At 33.5% G+C, this 26,815-nt stretch overlaps 1 protein-coding gene across 4 annotated transcripts in view; it reads right to left on the minus strand.

The window, feature by feature from the left end:
* LOC115222283 (tyrosine-protein kinase Src42A) overlaps window positions 1–26,815 on the minus strand; it is a 221,011-nt gene that overhangs the window by 81,984 nt on the left and 112,212 nt on the right. For all 4 annotated transcript variants that reach the window (XM_029792456.2, XM_029792455.2, XM_029792454.2 and 1 more), the window contains exon 2: window positions 14,238–14,359. In XM_029792456.2, the coding sequence (XP_029648316.1) occupies window positions 14,238–14,359 (122 nt within the window). The remainder of the gene's footprint in view (window positions 1–14,237; window positions 14,360–26,815) is intronic.

Consider the following 26,815-nt stretch of genomic DNA (forward strand, 5'->3'; position numbering starts at 1 on the left):
TTACTAAATTTCATTCAAATTTCAGCTTAAGGTTGAGGTAGAAGATACTTGTCCATATGGTTATGAAGCAAACAGTCATGCCTACATCTATAGCTCAGTAGAATGTGAAAATGACACATATTTGAACAAATTGAGGCTTGTTGACTTCCAAATGTAATTCAAGGAATTTTATAAATGTGATGATCAACATGTGAGTGGATGCAATCATGAGTTATAGTGCTAGTAGAGTCGATTGGATGAAAGATGACATAGCTGTATTAGACAGAAAAATGAGAAAAACTAACTATACATGAAGTACTAGATCTGAAGGCAAATGTTAGTTTATACATGAAATGGGAGGACTTATTAGCATTTATGACTATGTGGATAGAGTGCTAAGGTCAATAAGATATTATCTTGCAAAAAAGGTGAAGAACTACTTAAATATGCTACAATAGAATTAAAATCTGCTGGTGTTGAACTTGAAGAGAAGAATGTATACTAAAAATAGGTTAGTTAGTGAAAGAAAGGCTGTGTTAGAAAAATGCACTGACAAATACAGTTCCACAGAGATATCAAGAATTTAATACTATTCCAGTAAATAAAGACATTTATTATACCACCTCAATGAAAAGATATTGTCTCTGTAATGAGTGAGTGGAAAATATTGATCATACTGTAGCAAGTTGTGAAATGTTAACTAAGAAAGAATATGAATATCAAGATAAGGTCTATCTCAATTTGCATTGGTTGCTTATAAACTATTTGGACATAACACTTCAGATGGGTGGAACAATCATGTACTAGAATGGATCTGAACAAATCTAGTAAACCAAAGATTCTACGGAAAAAGGTAACTGAATACTTTACACCAGATATTATTAAACATGACACTGGAAAAAGATGCTGCAATTCCTTTAAACATAAAAATTACAGAAAAGATGCAGAAAAATCTCGAAATATGGTATATTGGAAGTAGAAATATCAATAATGTTCAGTGGCAAATGTGAAAGTTATACAAGTTATCACAGGAGTAATAGGTTTAATCCTGAGAAAGAAAGAAAAAAAAACTAATGCACCACTTGGAATGGTTGGACATCAAGATGGACATGTGAGTGCTTCAAAAACCCACCCTTCTTGCAATTGCTCATATTCTTAGAAAAGCATTTATTGTCTGAGTCCATTTGTTAAAACTTGATAGCTAATTAGTTTGAACTATATATCGGCATACTTCAGTCATGGCTCGTACAAGGTATCAGAGCTTATTTTAGTCATGGATCATATAGTATATACAGACACATTTCTGTCAAAGACCACATACCAGGCAATACCTTACTCATCAGAGCATCTTTAGGGAAACTATCTATAAAAGAATACATCTCATTTGTTCATGTCTTCCCACACATAAACATAACATTTATATTTTCATACACTCACACATGGTTAAAAAGGATGAAAAGATTGTCATTGTTAAATATCAATTAAACAAACCAAATATAGTTTAAACAAGGTTAAAGTTGAAAGAAATGAAGATAAAATAAGCAATTATTTTTTCATTCTATAAAACAAGTAAACTATGCAATAAAACACATTTTAAGCTTTCTTTGAGTTTTTTTTATACTTTTACTGGTTTCAGCTACTGGACTCTGGCCATGCAGTAGCATCACTTTTGAAGATATATCAATACCCGATAGTGGACTGGTACATATTGTATTAACAACTGCAAGATACAAGGTAAATAAACGATTTGGGAAAAATCTAAACACAAATCATAAATAAACAAATACAAGTAGATATTTCATCCTACACTCTACAGATTTTGTAATCCAAGAATAAAGAAAGAGAGAGCTCGCTGATGAATATTTGAGTTTCTAATTCAGATATCCACCATTTCTACACAAAATCTGCTTTCTACAGTCTACTGAAAAATACTTTTCAGTTGATCTTGGTGTAATGCTTATTCACAAGAACTGCAGACTGTTTCTTCTCTAAAAGCAGCAACTAATTCAAACTACAGTTAGGATCCATTGTTAAAATCTAAAGATTTGTTCCCAAATTTAAGGAAGTGTTTTCACCTCTTTTAAGAGAGCAAATCTTACTTGCCCAGGACTTGGCATATATATATATACAACTGCAATTACATTCAGAGAGTAATGTAGTTTTTCAGCTTTCAGTTAGTTTGGAAGAAATGTTGAAGTAAAAAGATTACCTTCATCAGTTTTTAAAGTTAACTGAACATTATATCTGTCTCTCAAAACTTCAACAAACTTACTGACTGTATTATGCATGTTTTAATGATCATCAAAAGAATAGCTCATGAATGAATACATCTAATCTTGTCCATATTAAGCTTTTATACTGATTAAGTGTTTGTGGAAATATTAAGAAGTATTGCTTCATTTACTTCATTGTTTCAATTAACAGGGTTTAGGAAAATACAATGGACAGAAATGCGACAATGCTAATATTGCAATGGAATCAATGTTAAAAATGTTCCTTGGCTAAGTCTTATGTTATCAACCCTGAAAGGATAAAAGACCTCAGCAGAATTTGAACTCAGAACATGAAAGAGGAATAAAATGCCACTAAGTATTTTGCTTGGTGTGCTAACAATTCTACCTGCTTGCTGCTTTCTTCCCAGAATAATATTAGTGTTTCAATTTTATGAAAATAGTCTAAAATGGTCAAAATGGGATGCGATATGAAAGTCATGGGGCATTAAAAGGAGATTGTAAACAATTATTTTTTTTAATTATCTTAATCTCTCATTAGAAGACTAATATCAAACACAGCAGTTAGTATGTATGTTATGAGCTAAATTTTACTAAAATTACATCAAAATATGACAGAAATGGATTTCAAGCAATCAAACTAAGAAAATATAAAAGCCTTGAGGATTTAAAAGGAAACTATAAAGTACTTGATTGTAGGAGATTTATAAATAACAGTTGAAAGTTGAGCATGAGTTTATGTTAAAACCCTAAGGAGATTAAGTAGATCACCTCAATAGATGAAATAATTAATCTCTAAGATGATCAGATTTTCCATGAAAGTTGAAGCCCCAAACAAAAATGTTTAATCATAATTAGTGCAGAGTCTGGTCTGTAATTTTAATGCAATTAATAGATGGTTGTAGTAAAGAAACCATATATTTACTCTTTGTAATTAATTTTGATACATATAAAATAAAAGCTAAAGGTTGTTCATCTATATAACTTCAATAAATTTAAACCAAAAATCTACTCTACAGATTAACAATATCATAGCTATACAAATTGACAAACTAAGATAAAGCAAACCATTTATAATAAAAACAAAATGAACCAAAGGAAATCACTCAAGTAGGTGAATGGAAGGAATTTAGATAAGGAGTGATGTACTAAATGACATGTGAAAAAAAAAAGTAGAGAGAGAGAGAAAAAGAAAAAAAATATCTCAGTTAATTGAAATTTGTTCAGTTAAGCATGTGAAATTAATTATTAATTTCTTGAAATTATCTCCCTTTTCTTTGAGAGTTGCTAACAAATAACACAAGGTTTTTGTTTTCTTTCTCCAACTAAAAGGGAGGTGTCAATTATTGAGAATTTCATCCATAATCAATTAGATGCCTTGAAATGCAGTTTCCATAATTGTGTAAAAGAATAAATATAAAGTAACAGTTAAGAATATTGATTAAGTAATATTTAATAATGTATTAGCAGTTGGATAACTATTTTGCTTTGATATAGAGAATGAATGAAAATAAATGTGGATATTTCAGTTAAGACATGATGCCATTAGCAAAATAGAGTTAGATATCTTTTTCAGAGTTAGCAGGAAATAAACTTATCAATGATACAATATCTCCATTATTTACACTGAAGACCAGTACATCCACATAATACACAGTTGGAAAGACTTGAAATAAAGTCTGATTCTTTGGGTCTCTATAAATACTCCCAATGTATAGAGTTAAGTATGGTGCCTTGTTGAATTGAACTTCATATTATTATTCAGTATTTATTTGCATAAAGTTTATGTTTCACTGTAGTATTTGAAAATTATTTACTGCCTGTATCCTAAGTGACAGCTTACTGTCATTCATGTAATTGATTGTCCTAGGAGACTGAAGCCATCCAGTCTTATCAAACAGTGTCATAAATAAGAGAAATCCAATGATAGTATATTGTGAATTTCACTGTTTACAGGATATTTCATTGATAATCTGCAGTTTAGCTGCAACTATTTGGTACCTATTTCTCAAGAGATCAAAAATCAAATCACCTGATTGCCTTAAGATACTGAGGTATATAATTCATTCCATGATCAACTTTGTGAAGTCTAAACAAATGCAATCAGCATTGCACCTATTAAAAGAAATATTACAATGTTAAATAGCTTCGTCCAGTTTATTATCCTCCATCATAATTGATTCCTTTCTCACTATCTCACTCAAAAATGTATGCATGTAGTTTTTGTTTTTACCACTTGCATAACTAAGTATAGTTTTATATATATTTAGTTGTTCATTTGAATAAAATAAGGGGTATTTTGATGGGTGTATGTGCAGATGACTGAGGGTTCTCAATTGAAGCTTTGCTCTTGTCTGGTGGTGAGGTAATAACTTGTGTGGTAATAACTTGTGTAGTAATAACTTGTGTGGTAATAACTTGTGTAGTAATAACTTGTGTGGAGAATCTCGGTGGAGGGAGTAGTATCAAGAAACTAAAAGTTAATTTCATTGTTAATTTACAAGCTGAATTTTCGCATGATCTGTTCATTTCAGTATTTTAATCATGTGTGAGATGAGGGATGCTAGACTAATTACCAGGTTGTACCCATCAACACACTTTACCAAACTGCTGAAATGGTTTCCTTTTTCAAAAGCTGTTGGAAGTTTTCCAGCATTTAGAAAACTTTGGAAGATAATATTCAAATATTTTAAATATTTTTGCAAGATTTCAAGAAAACCACTAGAATATTATCTGGTTTTGGAGCTAAGCCGGTTCTAAGATAATTAATAGAGCCTTCTATATATATATGTATTTTTTCACTAGTTACATGGGTGTGTGAGTTATTACTTTCTGTCTATTAAAGAAAATTTTAGTTAGTTGATATATATTTTTTTATAAGACTGCTACATATATCTGATGAATCAGTAGTGTATGATCCATCTTGACACTGGGGTTTTATAACAAGGCTCTCATAAGCAAAACCTAAATACACTGTAGATGTATGTATGTCTTTCAGTTGAAAAGCTAAAATAAATGGCTATTATTTTTTAATTGTGTCAACATGCATAGAGTAAAGCTGTTATTCATTTGACAGAAAAAAAAAACTGTCTAGATTCATAAGATTATTATAAATAATTTCATTCTTTAAGTCAATTTTTAAGGGAGCAAAAATGAGGAACAGATGCTATGAAATGGAGAAGATGGAGATATATTGAGGAACAGATGCTATTTATTGAAGATCTTAGGTCTTCACTTAAACACTCAAAGATTCATTTTAGACTAATTTGATCATACAACTTTAACAATATCTATCAAAATCATTATTGTTTATTTTACCATATTTACAGAATATCATCAAACATAGCAATACCATTTTAAGCAGTTCTCCACATCACATACACACGAGTATGCATGCGAGATGAATGCTCATAACTTAAGGATTGCTCAATGACTTTAATACAGATTGCATAAAATAGATCCCTGACAATATGGCAGTTGCAATATGATAGCTGTGTGTGTATGTGTGTGAATTGCATTTTTTTTTTTCTTTTCAAATTCACTCTTCAATTATCATTTATGGATCCGAGTTAAAAAAAAAAACATATATGTCATGAAAATCCATTATGTTATATTTGCAATTTAATCAAAAACACCAATTTATTGCAAGCAGTAAACTTAAATACAGTCAAAAAGATTACATACTTAAGCTAAACATTTGAAACATAAGAAAACAATAGAAAGTATAAAATGAAAAGAAAATTAAGTTCTCATTTTTGTCTTTTGAAACAAATTTAGACTTTCAAAAAAAAAAAAAATTATAAAAGAAGATATGCAATCTTCCTTTTCTTGTTTCAGTCATTTGACTGTGACCATGCTGGAATGCCACCTTTAGTCAAACAAACTGGCCCCAGGACTTATTCTTTGTAAGCCTAGTACTTATTTTATCAGTCTCTTTTGCCAAACTGCTAAGTTATGAGGATGTAAATGCATCAACATCAGTTGTCAAGCGATAGTGGGGGAACAAACACATACATATATATATATATATATTATTTCATTTTATTTATTAGGGAATAAAAATTCTGGCATCACGGCGATTCAAATTATTCTCAATGAAGAAATACATATGTTATTTAGAGATAGTAGTCCCCATCATCACACCATATAAAAGAATTTTAATTTAATTTAATACTTACTACTCATTTCACTGCTACGCGTGTTTCTTGAGGTTCTTTTACGATTCCTTAAGCACGCAGTGCTTTACAGGAACATTTCTTAAAATGTAACTGATGATTGGGGTTACATTTTAAGAAAGGTTCCTGAAAAACATTCCGTGCTTAAGGAACCATAAAAGAACCTCAAGAAACACGTGTAGCAGAGAAATGAGTAGTAAGTATTAAATTAAGATTCTTTTATATGGTGTGATGATGGGGACTACTATCTCTAAATAACATATATATATATATATATACATACACGACAGGCTTCATTCAGTTTCTGCCTACCAAATCTACTCACACAGCAAGAGTAATATCATTTCTGTTACCTCAACCAGAAGGTTTACTAAAACTGTCCTTATTCAGTAAATCTAAAACCAAACTTTAAAAAAAAATTAAATAATAAACACAAGTAATTCAACATATGATGTGCAATCCATAGGCACCATTGCAGGCTTCCCAGTCAAAAAGACAGTAATTCAAATAAGAAATGATACAAGGTGAAAGAGACTCTTTAGTTAATGCTCTGAGATAAAATACACCCAGTACAGCCTGGAGAATGGGTGCTGATTTTCACCCATAGAAAATACGCCAAAAATGGGATGTACAAGTATGATCCCATAAGCAGCTTCAAAGTTTATCTGTCTATGAGGGAAATCACTCCAAATAACTGATGCATAGTAGAGAGGACAACCAGTCTAGTGCTGGTGTCATGATAAAATGTACCTATGACGTACGCAACAGCAAAAGGGGATTGTTTTTCTCTGTTGTTTGGTAGAGAAGATAAAGTGAACCATGACCACCATGACAACCTGTCCATCAAGCCAACTTATAAAAATCGATGTATGTTACTGATAATGATGATAACTATGATGATATAAAGACCTTGTATTTCAGAAACAGTTGGGTGTTTAATACTGAGAATTAATGCATACAAGGAAGTGAACTTGCATCATCCAAGAAGTGTAACTAGTTCAGGTTTCAATTAACAAAGGCTTTCTTATTTTGCAGATTTTACGAAGCCTTGAATAAGCATGCTGACACTTAAAGCTTATCAAACAGATGGCATCTCAAGAAATTTATACTGAACTTATATTTGTTATGAAGGTTCAGCTATGGAATATTTACTCTGATTGTAACAACGAACTATTAAGTTATTAAAATATTTGTTTTTAAAACAAGAATAAAACACTGAAATTTTTAAAAATAAGAAATGAAGTCTTTTGACAGATTCTTTCTTTCTAGAATACTAGTGATACAAACAAATGGAAACTGATCATCTACGAACTGAACTTGACAAAAGAGACTCAACAAGAACTCATCTCTTCAAAACTATATTGGTTGATACCAAAGACGCTCACATCAAGAGTTTTAATGTGTTTGACCTTAAACTTAACTAGATCTAAACCACTAAGTTTTGAAAGATAGAAATAAATTTATTAGATTTCTTTATGTTTTGAATAAGATTTAATGTTTATTTAGGGTTAAATTTGATTTATTAGTTTGGCTTCAATTCAAATGAAACATTTATGAAAATTTCCATATAGTATAGGATTATAGTCTTTATAGGGAAATACTTTATTCCAAAAGAGATTATCCCTCTACTTATCAATAATCTTTGAATACAATTAAAGCAATAAAATTAAATGCTTGCTAACTCTCTCTCTTAAAACAATCTTATATAGCAAATCAATTATGTATGTAATATGCAATAATTGTCTCTTAGGATACAGTAAATCTGCAAATAACAATTAGCAGGTAAATTTTCATATCACATGTCCATTCAGGATTTGAGTAAACTGTTGGTTACTGTATAATTTGCATAAATATGTACATGTATATGTATGTACAGATGCATACATAAAGCTACGTGTATGTTGACTCACTGGCAATATTTTTTAATTTTCAGGCAGAAATACAAGCTAAATACACTTTTTTAAAAATGTTAATTTGCTCTTTAATCCTTTAGCATTTAAACTGGTCCTATCCAGTCCAAATATTCCACCTGTTTTATGTTCAAACCTGTCAAATCCACCCTCTCACACCTATACTACAATGTCATTCTAAAAATAAACAATCATATCATTGAAATCTTAACACGAAAAGATAATACATGATTCATTCAAAACAATGTGAATAAATAAGCAGAACATTTCACAGAGTATTCTGAATGCTAAAGCGTTAAGTCTGGTTCCACAAAGTGAATTATAACAAAATCAAAGGATGCAGTTCCTCACATTACACTGAAAATTGATGGAAAAGTATGGTCACCCCATGCTTCCATGGTATGAAGGGGTTGAGTTTTCTATGGCTGGATCTCATTTCCAAGTGAGGTAATAATCCTCAAATCACTCACTCAACAAACAGCCTGGACATGGTTTCACAGAGAAATGGAAACACTCTTTCCGAAGAAGTGGGGCTTTTGTTTATGACCAGCAAACATATGAAGATGAGTAGAAATATGAACTCGTTCACACAAAGACACACACACAGGGCTTATTTTCTGTCTGCCAACTGGTTTTACTCACAAGATATTGATCAACCTATGGCTATAGTATAGGTTACCTGTCTATAACATCCATGCAGTGGAACTGAATCCCTAACCACAAGGTTTTAAAGTGAACCTCTTCACTCCACTACCATGTCTTCACTCACTCACACACAAATGCACTAGTGTGTGTTAGTCATATATATTTGGCATTTCTAAAGAATGATGCAAAAATGTGATGTATAATTCAGGATTTCATAATGTATATAAAAAACAAACATTTTTTTAATAGATAATATAGATGATATTTCCTGAACATCATGTATATGAATGGAAGAAATAACATTTGATTAATTAAAGATTCTGTATCAAAGCCCATTAAAAAGTCATGATGAGTATTTTCTGAATGTAAAAAGAAAGCCAGTAGAATATACCTTGCATCATTAAATTATATAAAACAATGTAAATTTGTCATACTGGTGTAGCTCATAGTTTAAAGCATTTGCTTCAATTGTATAATTTATGGACAGTCATTAATATTATACAAAATAAAACTTCCCAAGACTATATAATAAGTATTACTACTATGCCACTCCTTTAAGCTTTTCTTTTTATTATTTTTTGACAATTTTCCATGTCACAGGCAAAATATATTCAGTCAAATGCAAAATGAAAAGCATTTATGATGAAACAAGATTTCCCACTCTTCTAGGAACTGATGTAACAGCAGATACAATAATAATTAGAACACACACATCTATGAGTGTGTGTGGGCATGTGTAATGTCACAGAATAACTTTATAGAAATCAAAAATATCTGGAATTTCCTTTGAGATGGTCAGTTTTTCAATTTTATGCATGTCTTTTTCCTTCAAGTTTGGTACAGATAAAATTATTTTCTAAATTGTCTTTTTATTTTCTAGCTATAGCGCACTCAACAAATTAGATTAATATAATTGATAAATACTGAATTTTGAGATAATTAAGCTTAAATCATTATTTCATTATCAGTCTACTTTAATTCTCTTTGAAGTCCATTATCGTCATGGTGAATATATAACAATCATATATGTTTTTTTTACTGTGAATGGTTTTGTTAAGCAGTGCCAATTTTTACAATTCTGTAAATAATAATAAAAGTATTTTATAAGCTTAAAGCTTATAGCGATCACTGTGCAATGACTAAAGAAAATAGTCTAATAATGGAGCATATAAAAAAAAGTAGGTTTTCCCGTACACATGGGTTTCGAACCCACATCTCTGTTTATGCAACCAATTATACCAGCAAACCTTCCTACTTTTTTTCTGTCAGATTTAAGAACTATGATTAGTTTGTAGTTGTTTCTGTAAACAAACTTTCATGTACTTTTTTACTGCGAATGGTTTTGTTAAGGGCTACACAGTTTGTATTGTTGTTACTGGCTAAGCAACATAATTATGAGAACGGAACCAAGGGATAAGCCCTGCTCCCCCTGGAATTACTGGGTACGTCAGCTAGTATATATATATATATATATACACACGTATTCCTTGGAAACAAATTGAGAAAGAGGTCCTCAAACAAAACTAGCCTAAATGTCTCTCCTCACCAGACATTGACATGAAATTTCAACAATTCATGTCTGTAATGCAAACTGTATGCTACATATGTGTCCCAGAGAGACAGGCCACTGTACACAAGAACAAAATCCCCAGGGAAAGGAAAGTTCTTATGAGATGGCATACACAAATTTCAAATTGCTTAAGCAAACAAACTGAAAGCAATGAAAAATCCCACCAGAAAATACAACTGCTGGAAATTGAAAAAAAATCTGCAACTCCTCCTATGAAAAAGAAAGCAGAGTAAGAAGCCTGGGCTATAGACAATATAAAATCTAACCCCAGAGCCTTCTATAAGTTTGCCAAAGAAACAGCCTCAGTGCACTGCAGAGCAGGGCCACTCCACCAAAAAGATGGTTCACTTACAGGACACCCAATGAGGACAAGTGAAATACTAAATGAGCAATTCAAAAGTGTTTTCACTCCACCCTTAGGACACTTGCAAGTCAGCAATCCAGCTGACTTTTTTGCCACTGCAGATATAAAAACTGAGGCAGTGATGATTGATCACTTCAATATAAAGATGATGTTATAAGGGCTTTAAATGAGAGGAACTCGAACTCAGCTACTGGCCCTGATGAATTCTCAGCAATCCTTTTAAAATCATGTAAGCGAGTCCTAGCAAGAACACTGCCGTCTCTCTTCAGAGCTTCTTTCAACTGGCAAACTGGAAGGCTGAAGGAAGGGAAAAGATGTCCCATCCATAAAGGAGGTAGCAGAGTAGAGGCTAAAAACTATAGACCTGTCTCTCTGACCTTGCACATCAGCAAAGTCATGGAATGAATAGTCAGAAGAAAACTAATCACCTTCCTTGAGGAAAATGACTTGCTGATTGACACCCAACATGGTTTCCGACCAGGAAAAAGCTGTCTGACTCAGCTCTTACAACACTATGACTGGGTGTTGAAACAGCTGCTCAACAACTCAAATGTGGATGTGATATATCTTGGCTTTGCAAAGGCTTTCGATAAAGTCAATCATGGAATTATATGTACAAACTGTGTGAGCTCAGCATAGTCAGGAAATTGGGAGAATAACTACATGACTTTCTGAAAGATAGAAGTCAAGCAGTAGTAGCCAATGGGGCCCACCTCTAATGACATGCAAATAGTGAGTGGTATTCCACAAGGCAATGTTTTGAGACCACTGCTGTTAATAATGGCCCTCTCAGACATGCCCTCAGCCACACAGAGAGCCACGATTACAAGTTATGCAGATGATACAAAAATCTCACAGGTGAATAGAAAAAGGAGAGGACATTATTTTGATACAACTACCTGCTTTAGCTTATGAAAATGTTAACTGGCAAAATGCTAATCATTGAATGTGCTGAATTAAAGTGTAGTTTGTAAGCAAGTATTAATTATATGGTATGAGCTATAATAATTACACTTTGTTGGACTATTACTCTTATCTTGTGTGTTTTAGTTTATACAATCATCATCATCGTTTAACGTCCGTTTTCCGCGCTAGCATGGGTTGGACGGTTTCGACCGGGGTCTGGGGAGCAAGGGACTGCCCCAGGCTCCAGTCTAGTCTGGCAGAGTTTCTACAGCTGGATGCCCTTCCTAACGCCAACCACTCCGCGAGTGTAGTGGGTGTTTTTTACGTGCCACCTGCACAGGTGCCAGAGGGGTCTGGCATCGGCCACGTTCGGATGGTGCTTTTTTTATGTGGGGGGGGTGCAGAAATATAGGGGAGCACCAGTGGGGAGGGGTGGTTCAGAGAAATGATGACAGGTTCTAGGCAAGTAGAACGTAGGATATCAAGAGAGGGGTAATGCATGGTGAAATAGCGTATTGAAGAGGGGGGTTCGAAGAGTAGACACCTATTATGGTGGTGGGAGAAGCGACATCCGGTATGGATGAAGCAAAAATATAGAGATATCCAGTATTGGTTGTGGGGGTGGGCAGGGCGGGTGCACCGTGAATACACGATGGTTGATGAATACACGAGAGGTGAGATGGGTAATGGATAAATTAGTTAAAATAATTAGATAGATATAGAAATTAGTTAAAAATAGTTAGATAGATAAGAAAGCATGTATGATTGATGGGGAAGTGAAATAATAAATAAGCATTCAACTTATCTGTTAGATGAATGAATGAATGAAAGACCAGAAGTTTGGGGCTGCGTTTTTTTTTTTTTAAATGTTTTAATTAAATGGATTTTTTCTGAAGCTCTGTCACAGATCCTTTATTTCCTGAATATGACTCGTTTCATATCTAGTTGTCATCAGAGTACCTGATGATAACTAGAGATCAACTTAATTGAAAGATTGTGTAAACAGAAATACAAACAACAAGATTAAGACTTGGAAAAACTTATGTTATATCCTGGAAGGGTCATTTTGCAAATAAAAAAAAAAACGTACAAGTTCTACTGTATTTCTTTTTATTCTTATTATTGATCAGCTAGCTGACAAATTAATTATTTGATTGCTTGACTAATCAGTCGATCAGGCTATCAATCAGTAAATTTATGAGAGTCCTTTCATTGGCATTTGCAACTTTATCAATGATATGTCCTCATCACTCTATTATGAGGTATCCAAGCTCTTTAATTAAGTTATTAAACATACCATCTTTTTCCAAGTAATAAAACCATTTAAAAAGACAACCAACAATTTTTCTCAATCATTGATAAAGTTTCAAATAGTATTCCTTGTCTTGTCTTTTAGTATTTTACTTATTTCAGTCATTTGATTGTGGCCATACTGGAGCACTGCATTGAAGGGTTTTAGTTGAACAAATCAAGCCCAGGACTTACTTTTTTTAAAACCTAGTCCCTATCAGTCCCTTTTGCCAAACTGCTAAGTTACAGAGACATAAATACACCAACACCCATTGTCAAGTGGTAATGGGGGGGGGGACAAACACAATGCATATATATATATATGACGTGCTTCTTTCAGTCTCTGTCTTTGGTCAGCTCGAGGCTACAGTAGAAGGCATTTGCCCAAGCTGCAATGCAGGACTGAAACTGGTGCCATGTAGTTAGGAAGCAAGCTTCTTACCACACAGCTATGTCCGTGCCTACACTTAGAAATTTCACATTTTTCTTTAATTACTCTAATTGATTGTATCTGAATACTTATTAAGATTAGCATCAAGCTCTCAAACTTTTCAAATTTGCTATTAGTTTTCATTCTGTGGACACATCAGATTTATATTTGTTCAGAGACAGAAACTAAATTACCCTTAAATTTTAAACTGTTGCTTTGGTTTGTGATATGGGATTTATCTATTTGTAAGGATTCTGCTTTCTTGAAATTGTAAAACTGCTTATGAGCTCTGTTTCATTCCTAGGGATTTGGGGAATGTTTTCTTTTGTATGTGGGTGTAATAGATAACTCAGTATTCCAGTTACAAGATTTATACCTAATAATTCTATTATTCATGTATCATCTAGGATACACAGTGAATTTTTTTTTAATCGCAAATGCTTTATATCTGCTTGCAAGTATAAAGTAAAGAGAGATGATGGTAGATTATGCTTTATATAAACAGAAATACAGAATAAGAAATATATGGTTCTAGTTTTCATAATTAAAAACAGGTAGTGGAATTAATCTTAAGCAAACATAAATTTAAGGAAAACATTTCAGTTGTACAGCAAAGAAGACTGTTAAGCAGCTGTGATAAAGATTTAAATAAAGATTATGCTTAGTTTCTTTCTCTCTCTCTCTCTCTCTCTCTCTTTTTTACTTTGCTTTTGTAAACAAATTTTAAGAATACTCACCTGACAAAGAATAGTCGTTCTTTCTACTCTCACTGTCTCTTATTAAAAATGACCCATGTTCATTTTCAGGTAGTAGCAATTTCTTCTCTGCTTCAACACGGCGTATTTTCCCAAAGTACCATCTGAAAAAAAGTAAAAAAATTCAAAATTAAATTGTATTCCAATAAGATTCACTTCTGCCTTAAATAAAAACTGGCTATCAAAGAATGTGAAGACTTGACCCCTGTGTCATGCATAGAATCTTACTATGGCAATGCCAGTAATTTTACCAAAATAAGTATAAATTCTAAAATCCATCCAAGTGTGAAAATATTTCTTGCAATAATTAGAGATTTCAAACTGTATAAGAGAGACAAAAAAATATAAACTGTGGATGGTTATGAAGTAGAAGGTAGAACTTGTCATAGATCTTTGTTTCAATTTCAATATATACAAAATTACCTATATACTCTTTACTCTTTTACTTGTTTCAGTCATTTGACTGCGGCCATGCTGGAGCACTGCCTTTAGTCGAGGAAATCGACCCCCAGGACTTATTCTTTGTAAGCCTAGTACTTATTCTATCAGTCTCTTTTGCCGAACTGCTAAGTGACGGGGACGTAAACACACCAGCATTGGTTGTCAAGCAATGTTGGGGGGACAAACACAGACACACAAACATATACACACATATACATATATATATACATATATACGATGGGCTTCTTTCAGTTTCCATCTACCAAATCTACTCACAAGGCTTTGGTTGGCCCGAGGCTATAGTAGAAGACACTTGCCCGAGGTGCCACGCAGTGGGACTGAACCCGGAACCATGTGGTTGGTAAGCAAGCTACTTACCACACAGCCAAGAATATTACTGACAGTGGTTTTGACATTTCTTTATGAAGCCATGGTTATACTCCAAAGCAGACTATATAATGCAAGATTAACCTCAGCCTAACTGGCAAAAACTCTGAAGTCACTGTCAATAATATTCTTACTTGATCCCCCTCAAACTACATTGTTGCTGTGTGACTTGATTTACCAACCACATATTTTGGTACTAGTACTGGTGAGGTTATCCAGTAGCTTGCAATGTGATGGATGGAGCAGATTTATTGTAGTGGGAACATTGCAGAGGAGAGAATAACAGAGGAAACAGTATTAGGAGAGAGCCAAGTAATAACAGAAAATAGAAGAGAAGGGAAGGGGAAGAGCAATGTCAAAGTTTGGTGTAAAGGAGGGAGGGAGAGAGAGAGAGTGTGTCACAGTAAAAGATAGCGGGGTGAGTGGGAAGCAGCATGACCCCACATTATACATTGGAAGGTAAAGTGTTACATGCAGAAAAGATAATACAGGAGAGAAAGGGGGAAAGTAATATCAGGAAATGAGAGAGAGAGAGGGAGTGAGAGAGACACACAGAGACAAAGTCAGAAAGCAATAAAGGTGGATTGAGTAGGAATGAGTGCATATATATATATATACCTTATATAAGTACATATTATATAAACAGACAACTGATAGAAAATGGAATGAACAACATTCTTTCTTTAAAATCACTACAATTGTTTCAACACATTTTTACATCTGTAATACATTGGTAGGATGTGTAATTATCATACATCGAAGGTGTAAAATGAGTAGCATTCTACAAGGTTTTCATCTGAATCTCAATGCTTGAAAGGTGCTCTTAACCTGCCACCAGCACAGGTGCCAGTTACGTGACACCACCATCAGCCATGACTATGATTTCACTTGGTTTGACAGGTCTTCTCAAGTACAACATATCGCCAAAGGTCTCAGTCACTAGTCATTGCCTCCATGGGGCTCAAAGTTCAAAGATCGTGCTTCACCAGTTCATCCCATGTCTTCCTTGGCTGACCTCTACCACAGGTTCCCTCCACAGTTAGAGATTGGCACTTCTTTACATAGCTGTCCTCATCCATATGTATCACATGACCACACTAGTACAGTCATCTCTCTTGCACACCACATCTGATGCCTCTTATGTCTAACTTTTCTCTCAAGATGCTTACACTCTGTCGAACATGCACACTGACATTGCACATCCAGCGAAGCATACTGGCTTCATTTCTTTCAAGCCTACGCATGTCCTTGGCTGTTACAGTCCATGTTTCACTGCCGTGTAGTATAGCAGTTTGTACACAGGCATCATCCAATCAGCCTTTCACTCTGAGAGAGAGGTCCTTTGTTACCAGCAGAGGTAGGAGCTCTCTGAACTTTGCCCAACCTAATCTTATTCTCACAGCTATGCTCTTAGAGCATCCACCTCCACTACTAACTTGGTCACCTAGATAATGGAAGCTATCTACTACCTCTAGCTTTCGCCACTGGTAGTTGATGAAGTCTATTTTCTGCACATTTTCAACATTTATTGTACCTGTGCTTCTTCCACATACAAAAGCTAGTTTCCCTGTTAACCTTCCTCTGATGTTGCTACACCTTTTATGTGTCCACAACGATTTGTGATTTGTCTGCTTGCTTACTCACTAAGATTTTAGTTTTTGCTAGGTTAACTTTAAGGCCCTTCGATTTTAGACCTTGTTTCCATACCTGGAACTTCTACTCTAGTTCTGGTATACATGTGTGCTGTGCTTACCTTGGATCGTGGGGGACGACTGCCGTGCTTGAGGAGACCTATTGAGTCAAGTACATCAACATCAAAATCAAAATCAAATGGAAATTGTAGTTGTGATACCCGTGCCATTGGCATGTCAATGCCAGCGCCACCTTGGCTGGCTTCCGTGCCAGTGGTACGTAAAAAGCACCAACCGATCGTGGCTGTTGCCAGCCTCCTCTAGCCCCTGTGCTGGTGATATGTAAAAAGCACCCACTATACTCATGGAATGGTTGGCGTTAGGAAGGGCATCCAGCTGTAGAAACACTACCAGATCAGACTGGAGTCTGGTGCGGCCTCCTGGCTTCCCAGACCCCGGTTGAACCGTTCAACCAATTTCAAGCATGGAAAACGGACATTAAATGATGATGATGATGAATATAAATATACATGTATGTATAATTTATATATATATATATATACACACACACACATATAAAATGCACACACGCATGCAAATGTATATGTGTATATACACATTATTTCACAACACCTTACTAGTATCTATCTTAACAAGTACATTTATCCGGAACTAGCAATTAAAATAACTTAACCTAGATAGAAATATTCAGGATTACTGGAAATTTCAACATCAGTGGGAATGTAGACAAATTATATTTCCCATGCATGGAGGGCAACTGTGGCCTTAAATCTGCATTAACATCAAACAAGACCCAGATTGTTAGACTGGAGCATCACTTCTAGGAGAGAGAAAAAAGCTTAGCAACTCTCCCACTTCAGTTTGTGAGCACAAAAATATAAAAATCAATATATCAGTTGATAAACTTGAGAGGAGACATGAAATAAAAACTGACATAGATCTCCTGCCAAGAAACATGGTAAAGTCCAACTTAGCATAATAATTGCAACACCTACAATAGCTCAGTGAGAAAGGTACACATGGGCCTTGAAATGAAAAAAGGCCAATTGTAGAAAGAACAAACCACACTAAAAGACTGTTATGGAGCACCAATAAGTTTGGAGCAGCTAATACTGAAGGTCACCTTTATGTAATATAGATACAAGAAATTCTTTTCCAAGAATTTAATATATAGAAAAGATAAAAATCCTCAGCTGACAAGAAACGTAGGCAATGCAGAACCAAAACCAAAGTATCTCTAGATATTACCTTTCCCTGAGACATAATACTGTAGCCAGAGCAATCTAGAACATAGTGATGAAGAAAATATCAACAAATACAGGTGTGTCTGTGTGGTAAGAAGTTTTGCTTCCCAACCACATGATTCTGGGTTCAGTCCCACTGCATGGCACCTTGGGAAAGTGTCTTTAACTACAGCCCTAGGCCAACCTAAGCTTTGTGAGTGGACTTGGTTGATAGAAACTGAAAGAAGCTGTGTGTGTGTGTGTGTGTGTGTGTGTGTGAGTGAGTGAGTGAGTGAGTGAGTGAGTGAGTGAGTGAGTGAGTGAGTGAGTGAGTGAGGAGTGAGGAGTGAGGAGTGAGGAGTGAGTGAGTGAGTGAGTGAGTGAGTGAGTGAGTGAGTGAGTGAGTGAGTGAGTGAGTGAGTGAGTGAGTGAGTGAGTGAGTGAGTGAGTGAGTGAGTGAGAGTGAGTGGTGAGTGAGTGAGTGAGTGAGTGAGTGAGTGAGTGAGTGAGTGAGTGTGAGTGAGTGAGTGAGTGAGTGAGTGAGTGAGTGAGTGAGTGAGTGAGTGAGTGAGTGAGTGAGTGAGTGAGTGAGTGAGTGTGTGTGTGTGTGTGTGTGTGTGTGTGTGTGTGTGTGTGAGAGAGAGAGAGAGAGAGAGAGTGCATGCATGTGCCTTTGTGTTTGGCTCACACCACTGCTAAGCAACCAGTGTTGATTTGTTTACATCCTTATAACTTAGTGGTTCAACAAAAGAGACTGACAGAATAAGTACCAAGCTAAAAAAAAAAAGAGAAATCAGTATTAGGGCCAATTTGTTGACAAACTCTTAAAGGTAATGCCCCAGCATGGCCACGGACCAATGACTGAAATTGATATTGTAACTGATAGATCAAAAGATTAGTGGAACCTAAAACTGAAACCAGTAATAAAATTCAAATATAACTAACCTGATATTATTGTTTGGGACCAAAAAAAATACAAACGTGTTCCGCTGTTATGCACTAGACATCAATGTGGTAGGAGAAATGAAAGGGGATGATAGTATCTAGAAATTGTTGAGAAGTAACCTTCATATGCAAACCCAAAGTACATTTTTATCTGATACCTGTTATCATGAGAGCAACAAGACCAGTAAGAACGTGTGTAGATTTGTACATAGATTTTAGAAGAAAAGGTGTACGCATGTAATGGTGACAAAGAAGGCAACTATGATATTTGAAACAATAAAAGTTTGTAAGACCTTAAAATTCAAGGTGTGAATGGCTGCACCAAAGGCAAAAAAAAAAAAAGGACGACCATCTTTAACAAAAAGAAAGCTAGCCATGCAGAGGACACTTGGTGAAAATATATTCTAAAATGACTATCAGAAAGGGACACACACACACACACGCAGATAGACACTTGTGTGTGTGTGTATATATGTGAGAGAGAGAGAGAGAGAGAGAGGCATGCAGATACAAAATCAATACAGAAATTGCCCCAATTACTAATTTAAATTAGCAGGAAGGAATATTTTTTTAATGAGATAAGTTGTGATTGATTTTTTAAAAATTAATCAATCATGGCTGTGTATCAATATGATGTTTCACAGGAATGCTGCAGATGAGCTGTAGAAACTAAATGCTGAAATAACATTTTTGTAACATTGGCATGAAGTTATAGATTTGTAAAATTGGAGCAAAGTTGATTAAAGAAATGACAGTATAGGCTTTGGATTTATTTTATCAACCCAGACCAAATGTCAGACAAAGTGTTTCTTCGCAGAATTTTTGCTCGAAATGTAAAGGTTCAGAAAAAACCATCTAATCAGGTGCTCTAATGTTTCTAGCAAGGGTAAAAGTTTAGAAATGTAAGTAAACATTATAAATGCTGAAATTCTCTGTACTTCATAGATGAGCTTATACTTTATAGCTTGTAAATAATTTTTCATCACTAATTCATATGAAAGCACAGGTTGGTAGTGTGTTTAAGAAGCCTGCTCCCAACTATGTTGTCTCAAGTTCAATCCCACTGTGTAGCACCTTGGACAAGTGCTTTCTATTATTATCCTGAGCAAGCTAAAACCTTGGGAATGGATTTGGCAGACAGAAACTGAAAGTTGTGTGTGTGTGTGTGTGTGTGTGTATATGGATGTATGTGATGTGTGTGCATGCATATGTGTACATCCTTATCTTGCTATCATGTGATGGCTGTAAACAAGCACACCATCACACAAGTGATGTTGTTTGATTGCAGTCTTCTGTGGAAAAACATGTTTGGCCATGGGAAATATCACCTTGTTTGGAAACGGGTGAGGGTTGGTGACAGGAATGGCATCCAGCCATAGAAAAATCTGCTTTAACAAAATTCCATCTGACCCATGCAAGCATGGAAAAGTGAATGTTAAATGATAATGGTGGTTCTTACACATGCCAATAAACTATATAATCAAACATACGCATATTAGAGTATTTTCTTCTATTTTGAAATAAGCTAGGGCTGAAACAAAGAATTTATAAGTTTTGCTACACTAATCTTTGGAAATTATTTCAAATTTTTAACAATAAGAGAGGAAGGGAAAAGGGAGCTGGTAGTTAATGATGCTTAAACTTTTCATGCATTAATTCACTGTTTAATTGCAAAAATATATAAACTTGAGAGAAACATGGCTAGAAAACAAGTCGCTAATATTACATGAGAAAAATTGAAGAATACCTACATCACTTTTAGCAAACCATAAGCAAATATAGAAAGATAAATTTCCTTTTGTAGAATTACAATGCACTATAGAACATTGCACTCAAACATACTTGGCTATGAATAAGTATGCTGACTTGTTGCAGCAACATACAATGATAAAGTGGGTTAGTTTATAAAGTAATTATAGGCTGATGTTAGTTGATATAAACCAAGCATATCTACTTGTGAGTGCATTACAATACAATCATACAAAAACATGAGAGGGCACTTAAAAACATGTCCCAACTACTTTATTTATTGGAAAAGTGATACTATGAGGTAGTAGGAAACCAATACATATTTCATTTTTAAGATGCAATGTAAGAGACAATGTATTGCTTTTATTAAAGCTTTATTATTTAGTGAGTCAAAAAAGAAATTTATAGTCTTAATGAAATATACCTTAATCAGTGCAGTGTGGATTTTTAGTAGTAATATAAATATCTCCTAAGCATTAAAGGTGTTGTGGGGAAGTACTTGAGAACCAGTTTACAGCTCCAGTTTCATGGTATGAAGCTTCTGAGAATTAAATCCCTCCTGGATAAGATGTTTGTATATTAGAAGCAATAATCCCAGACGGTTTAATACTGGATAGTTACAAACATCGAAGTAGTGTAGAATGAAACATACTGATCAAAAACTCATTAAGAAGTGGTAGATTTCAATTCACAAGTAGGTAATCCAATACTGTATTTCACAGTTATTTTGTTTCTACCTCTTTCAATAGTAGAGTTTTTAGGAACGGAATGTGGCAACATCATCATCATTTGGCATTCATCTTCCATGCCGGTGCGGTTGGACAGTTTGACAGGATCCAGTAAGCTGGATGACTACATTGAGCTCCAATGGCTGGTTTTGGTAGTGGGGGAGGTCACAGCTGGCTGCCCTCCCAAAACCCAACCACTCCACAGAGGGTACAGTGTACTTTTTTTTTGTGATACCAGAACAAGTGAAGGTTGCCATGTAACTTAAAATACGAAGCCTCCTGGAGAGAGACAATATAATATCAGGTGCTGAGAGGCTAAAGTATGATAGAGAGACAAGCTCAGGTGTCTTGCTATAGAAAAGATACATGGCTACCAGCATTAGGAGTTGATGGGTGTAGCTGGAAAGAAGATAGAGATGGTGGATCAGGCATTTGGAGTGTAAAAAGAGAGTGACAAGTAGTTATCGATGGGCATGGAGGTGAATGAAGCTGATGATAAACATCAGTATAAAGGACAAGGTAAAAGAAATAGCTCAAGAAGGAAGAGGTGATAAGAAGTGGGAAGAGAGCAGCAGTATAAGCTGTAGATAGATCAGAAAGTTGGGAAGGAGAGAGAGAGAGAGAGGGGGAAGACAAAGTGAACTAGTTGTTGATCTAGACTACCTTACCAAAATTAATTTCACTTATTTTAACTCTAATTACCATTTTTAAGTTGGAATGATATTCAGATGTTTACCCCATTTTTGTTTCTTTCATCAGGTTTCAATGTCCTTACTTGCTAACCATAAATTTTTATCTCATACAAATCAGTTTATGATTCAAATTTCATTGATACTGAGATGTGCAATGTTAGTTGAGACAGTAAAATGCTGGACAACTTGGAAACAGTATAAGTACCAACAATGAAAGTAGCGTTCTCTATCTTAGGTGTTGATAAACTATATAACAATAATACACTGATTGAATTCAATCAGCTATGCCCGATCCTAGAAAAATTTACCTTGTCAAAAAGAAATCAATAAGAAAAATTTTCCCTTTGAATAACAGATTAGTGTCAAGTTAAATATTTATTTATGTTTGCTAGTGTCTAACCTTTTGTAAAATTTCCATTTGGTAGAAATAAATCCTGTATAAATGAAGTCAATTGTATTTTAAGTTAAAATAAAATAATCAATATTGTTGTTTCAATTTAGGCAGATAATAATCAATAAAAAGCTTTTTCATTATGACATAATATATAATGAATTGTGATAGTTAATTTAAAATATCTATAGGGTGGTTGTATAGTGACGTGTTGGATTTCATACAAAAATTTCTTTGAATGTAATCTTTTATATAAAATTAACCTGACATGAATATTTTAAATATATTTTTACAAGATTTAGTAGTTTTATATGGTAAATAGTATTGAGTTAAGATATATCCTTTTCAGTTTGCTAGCTAGGATTTCTAACAAATCAAGTACATAAACAACTACTTTGTAATAAAACATCCTGCTCAGCTTAGATTCATAAATTTTAGTGAATTCTGAAGGGTATCTAATATACAAGTAAAACCACTCAGGGCAAAGATACCAGTTACTTGTTACAGAAGTGATCCAATACGTTTTCTGAAATAATTGCTCGGTTTAGCCTTTATTAGGCCTGATAATGCCTAAACTTGACTTAGTTGGCCACTCTTATTACCAGCTGAATTCATATGCAGGCTGGGTTAATTTAGACAGTTTCATAAGGTTACTATACTTTGGGATTTTCCAGAACTAAGGAATGTTATACTAATTATATCATTATAGTTTTTAATAGTCAACATCAGTTTCTGATCAACAGCTAGAAACTAAATTAGTGATGAGTATATGCAGAAAAACACAAATCACTTGTCTTTTATAACTTGAGAAGGTTTTTTATCATTTATAATTCTTAGCCACTTATAATTTGACATTTAGATAGGTGTTAAATTTGGTTACATAAAAGGGGTACTGTTAGGATTCAAATTTCTAAATCATGTTCTAGGAATGATGTTTCCAATTACAATTCTCAATAATGAAAGACTATTATATTATCATTTCCAGTAAATATTCAACAATATAATATGGACAACAAATATGCTGGCATTATTAACTCATAATACTCCAAGATTTGAACTAGCAGAAAGACAGATACAACTTATTCACAAACACTAAGTAAATGGATATAGAAAAAATGTTTAATATTTATGTCCACCATGTTGAAACATTAAATAATATTAGAATTTATAATTAAAAGGAAGCAAATTTATCAGTTTATAATCTGCTTTACTAATCTTCACGGAATCATTTTTTTTAGTTTACTACTTAGCAACACAACTGTTTTAAAGTAGTAATTATTGAGAAACCTAAAGCTAAGTTGGTCTAACTGATAATATTGTACTATGGCTAGCCACAAAATACTTCTTAAAATACAATATAGTACATTAAGTGCCTATAACTAGAAGCAGAAAAAATAATGCCAATCTCAGAAAACTAACAGACACATATGGTTTATTCATTGCCATTTTGATGTTATACTTGATATTATATCAGATGTGATGCTGATATTAAACAGAGACACACACATACATGAAAGTAGTAAAATAATACTTTTATTGACTACTAAACTGACATTGACATGTTAACATGTTCTCTGATAATCCTATTTAAGATCTATGGTACTAGGGAGCTGGATCCTTAATATCAGTCCTGAGGAATTACAAAGCAATCAAAATTAATATCAATACAATTATTGCAATTATTTTCAGTTTATTTATGTTGAATTTTTTAATATATTTGATTTTTGTGATTGTTATAGATTTATCGCTAAAATGCTTGTGCATAACTGGAGATTTATGTCACTTGAGGTATGAGGTTTTGTGCTGATGAGTACATGTGTAAAGTAAAAATATAAAATAATTTTTAACTAGCTTGAAGAAGGCAAAAAGATTGATATGCCTAAATTATGTTATATCAAGGAAAAAGTTTGAACTCATTGTCTTTAATATCAGAACAATGACTTTAAATAGTCATCCATCACACACATTTAAAAAGTGTTGAAGTAACCAGTTTCCAGTACAAAAGTTATTCTTCCAATCTTCTACATAACTGGAATTTAATAGTGTAAAAAATAATCATGATTTGCTCAAGCCTTGCTGCAAGTTATGATCAAAGGTAACAACAAAAATACTGAATTTCAAATTAAGAGTATAGGCAAAATGGTTAACAGAATATGATATTTACAGAACTATCAGTTTAAGAACATGAATTCATTTCTAGTGTGTTCCTTGTGTCTCCAAACAGAACACTTAATTTGATGCTTGAAATCTATCTTTTATCTAACCAATGGTTTTTAAACTAGAGTTAAGTGCCAGCCTTTATAAAACATCTGAAGAATTAGTGACAGACATTTTAAGAAATATATTTTAGGATAGTGAAATAACCCAGTAATTATTTAAATCCCGATTAAGCTCAATTATATGAAACCTTTATTTCCTATCTAATTGATTATATTTAAAAGGCATTAACCAATAAGTGCTCTTGAAGATGTGAAAATCTTCAACAAGACACAGAATGTAAATTTTTCATGTAATAAATGGTCTCTATACATCATAAATCTAAACACTGTTGCTTTATGGGACTGAAGAGACTACTTCAAAAATGTAAATTGCTGTGTTGGTACTTCAGAAAAGAGGCAGTCAGTACTTCATGAAACATCTAAATGATGTTTCACATCTTATTCAAATGTTAATTGGTAGATCATTGCTATAAGATATTAAGTGTCAGGTACTACATTTATAAATTTAAATTCCCACAGAACTAAGCTTTACAATCATACAAAAAGAATAATAAAGATGAGAGAAATGCAACACATTTCTTTCTATTTGCTTATATTTTCATTTGAACAAAGAGCTCTGCCCAAACAATTGTTTTAGCTTCATCTTACAGTAAACCACTATAAATTTCTTTTGATTTTATTACCAATCAGATTTATACAGATGAAAACTATCCTTCATTAGTTATATATGCCAATCTATATAAAACCACTCCTATTTTATGTTTGAATGCTCAGCACAGAATTTGGCTTTTCAGAAATAAAATACTGTTTCAATCCAACATGCAAATATCTAAACCTATAAAACCGTCTAAACCTAAATAAATAAAACACTAAATATCTAACTAGCCTTTTGTTTTATTATGGATCATGCTCTTACTAAATAACTGTTGGAATTTCATGACTCTGCTTGCCTTAATTTACATATTAAAAACAGATTCAATTCCTTCTGATTATATGAATAGTTAATGTATATATGGGCATCCAGCTGTAAAAAACATGCATCCAAATAAAAACCACTTTGTTCAAACCAGAAGTGCAAAACAAAAAAAACAAAAAAAAAAAGAATTGTGTTCGAGGCAAGGTTAATAGAAATTGCTCTATCAGTAGTGTGCCAAACTAAATATAATCACATTTAGATTTGTTCATTCGTTTACATATTTACACCTTGCTCAACTTATGTTTGCTTTCAACTCCACTACACAGGTTAATTAAATTAAATTTTGGCAATATAATGATGATGATGATGATTCTGATGACAATACTTCCTGTCTTACAAAAACTGACCTTGTACTCATTAGAAAAAAAAAAGAAAAATCAATATGCTTAGAGTGTAAAATGCTAAAGTCTTCATTGTATTAAAAGTAAATTGAAAGAGAGCTCATCTAATGTCTTCCAGATGATCATGATGAAACAAGAAAAATACCCTTAAATTTGGGGACCCTATTTGATTAAATATTACACGTGAGAAGTAGTTTTATTAGGAAATTAAATTATATAAATAAATAAAATTTATGACCAAGATAGTTTAGAAAAACCAATTTAATGTCTCAAATTATTACATTTGTAATAGAATTGATAACTATACTGTTCTCTTTTGAATCGTTCAAAGTTGCTTTGGTATATATAATGTCATCTAATAGATTGCATCTATAATAAAACAGACTAGAGATCTATCTGCTGTTTTTGATAAGAAAAAAAGTAGCTTAATGACAGCTTCAGAACTTAGATTATTTACAAAAAGAAAAACATGCAGGTAAAACATGTTTAATAAAAAGATTAGTGTCTCTTCAATCATTCTCTCTGTAAAGGACACACAAAATCTGATATCTAAAGAATTCTAAAATATACATTTGATCAGTAAGAACTCTTCACCAACATACTACAACTACTGGTACACAAAAACATTTTATTTCCTTTCTATCCCTATTACAATGGATTGCATTGTTGTAAACTGAACACCACTCCTTCTCATGCTCAACTAGTGCACATATTTCTCTTTCTTGCCTCCCACTCTGTCTTATCCACTTAATGAAATCAAATCAAATCCACACTAAATCCTTCCCATCCAGAACTGAAGCATTTGAGAACTCTCCC

Source organism: Octopus sinensis, linkage group LG19 (genome assembly GCF_006345805.1).
Source record: "Octopus sinensis linkage group LG19, ASM634580v1, whole genome shotgun sequence".
NCBI lineage: Eukaryota > Metazoa > Mollusca > Cephalopoda > Octopoda > Octopodidae > Octopus > Octopus sinensis.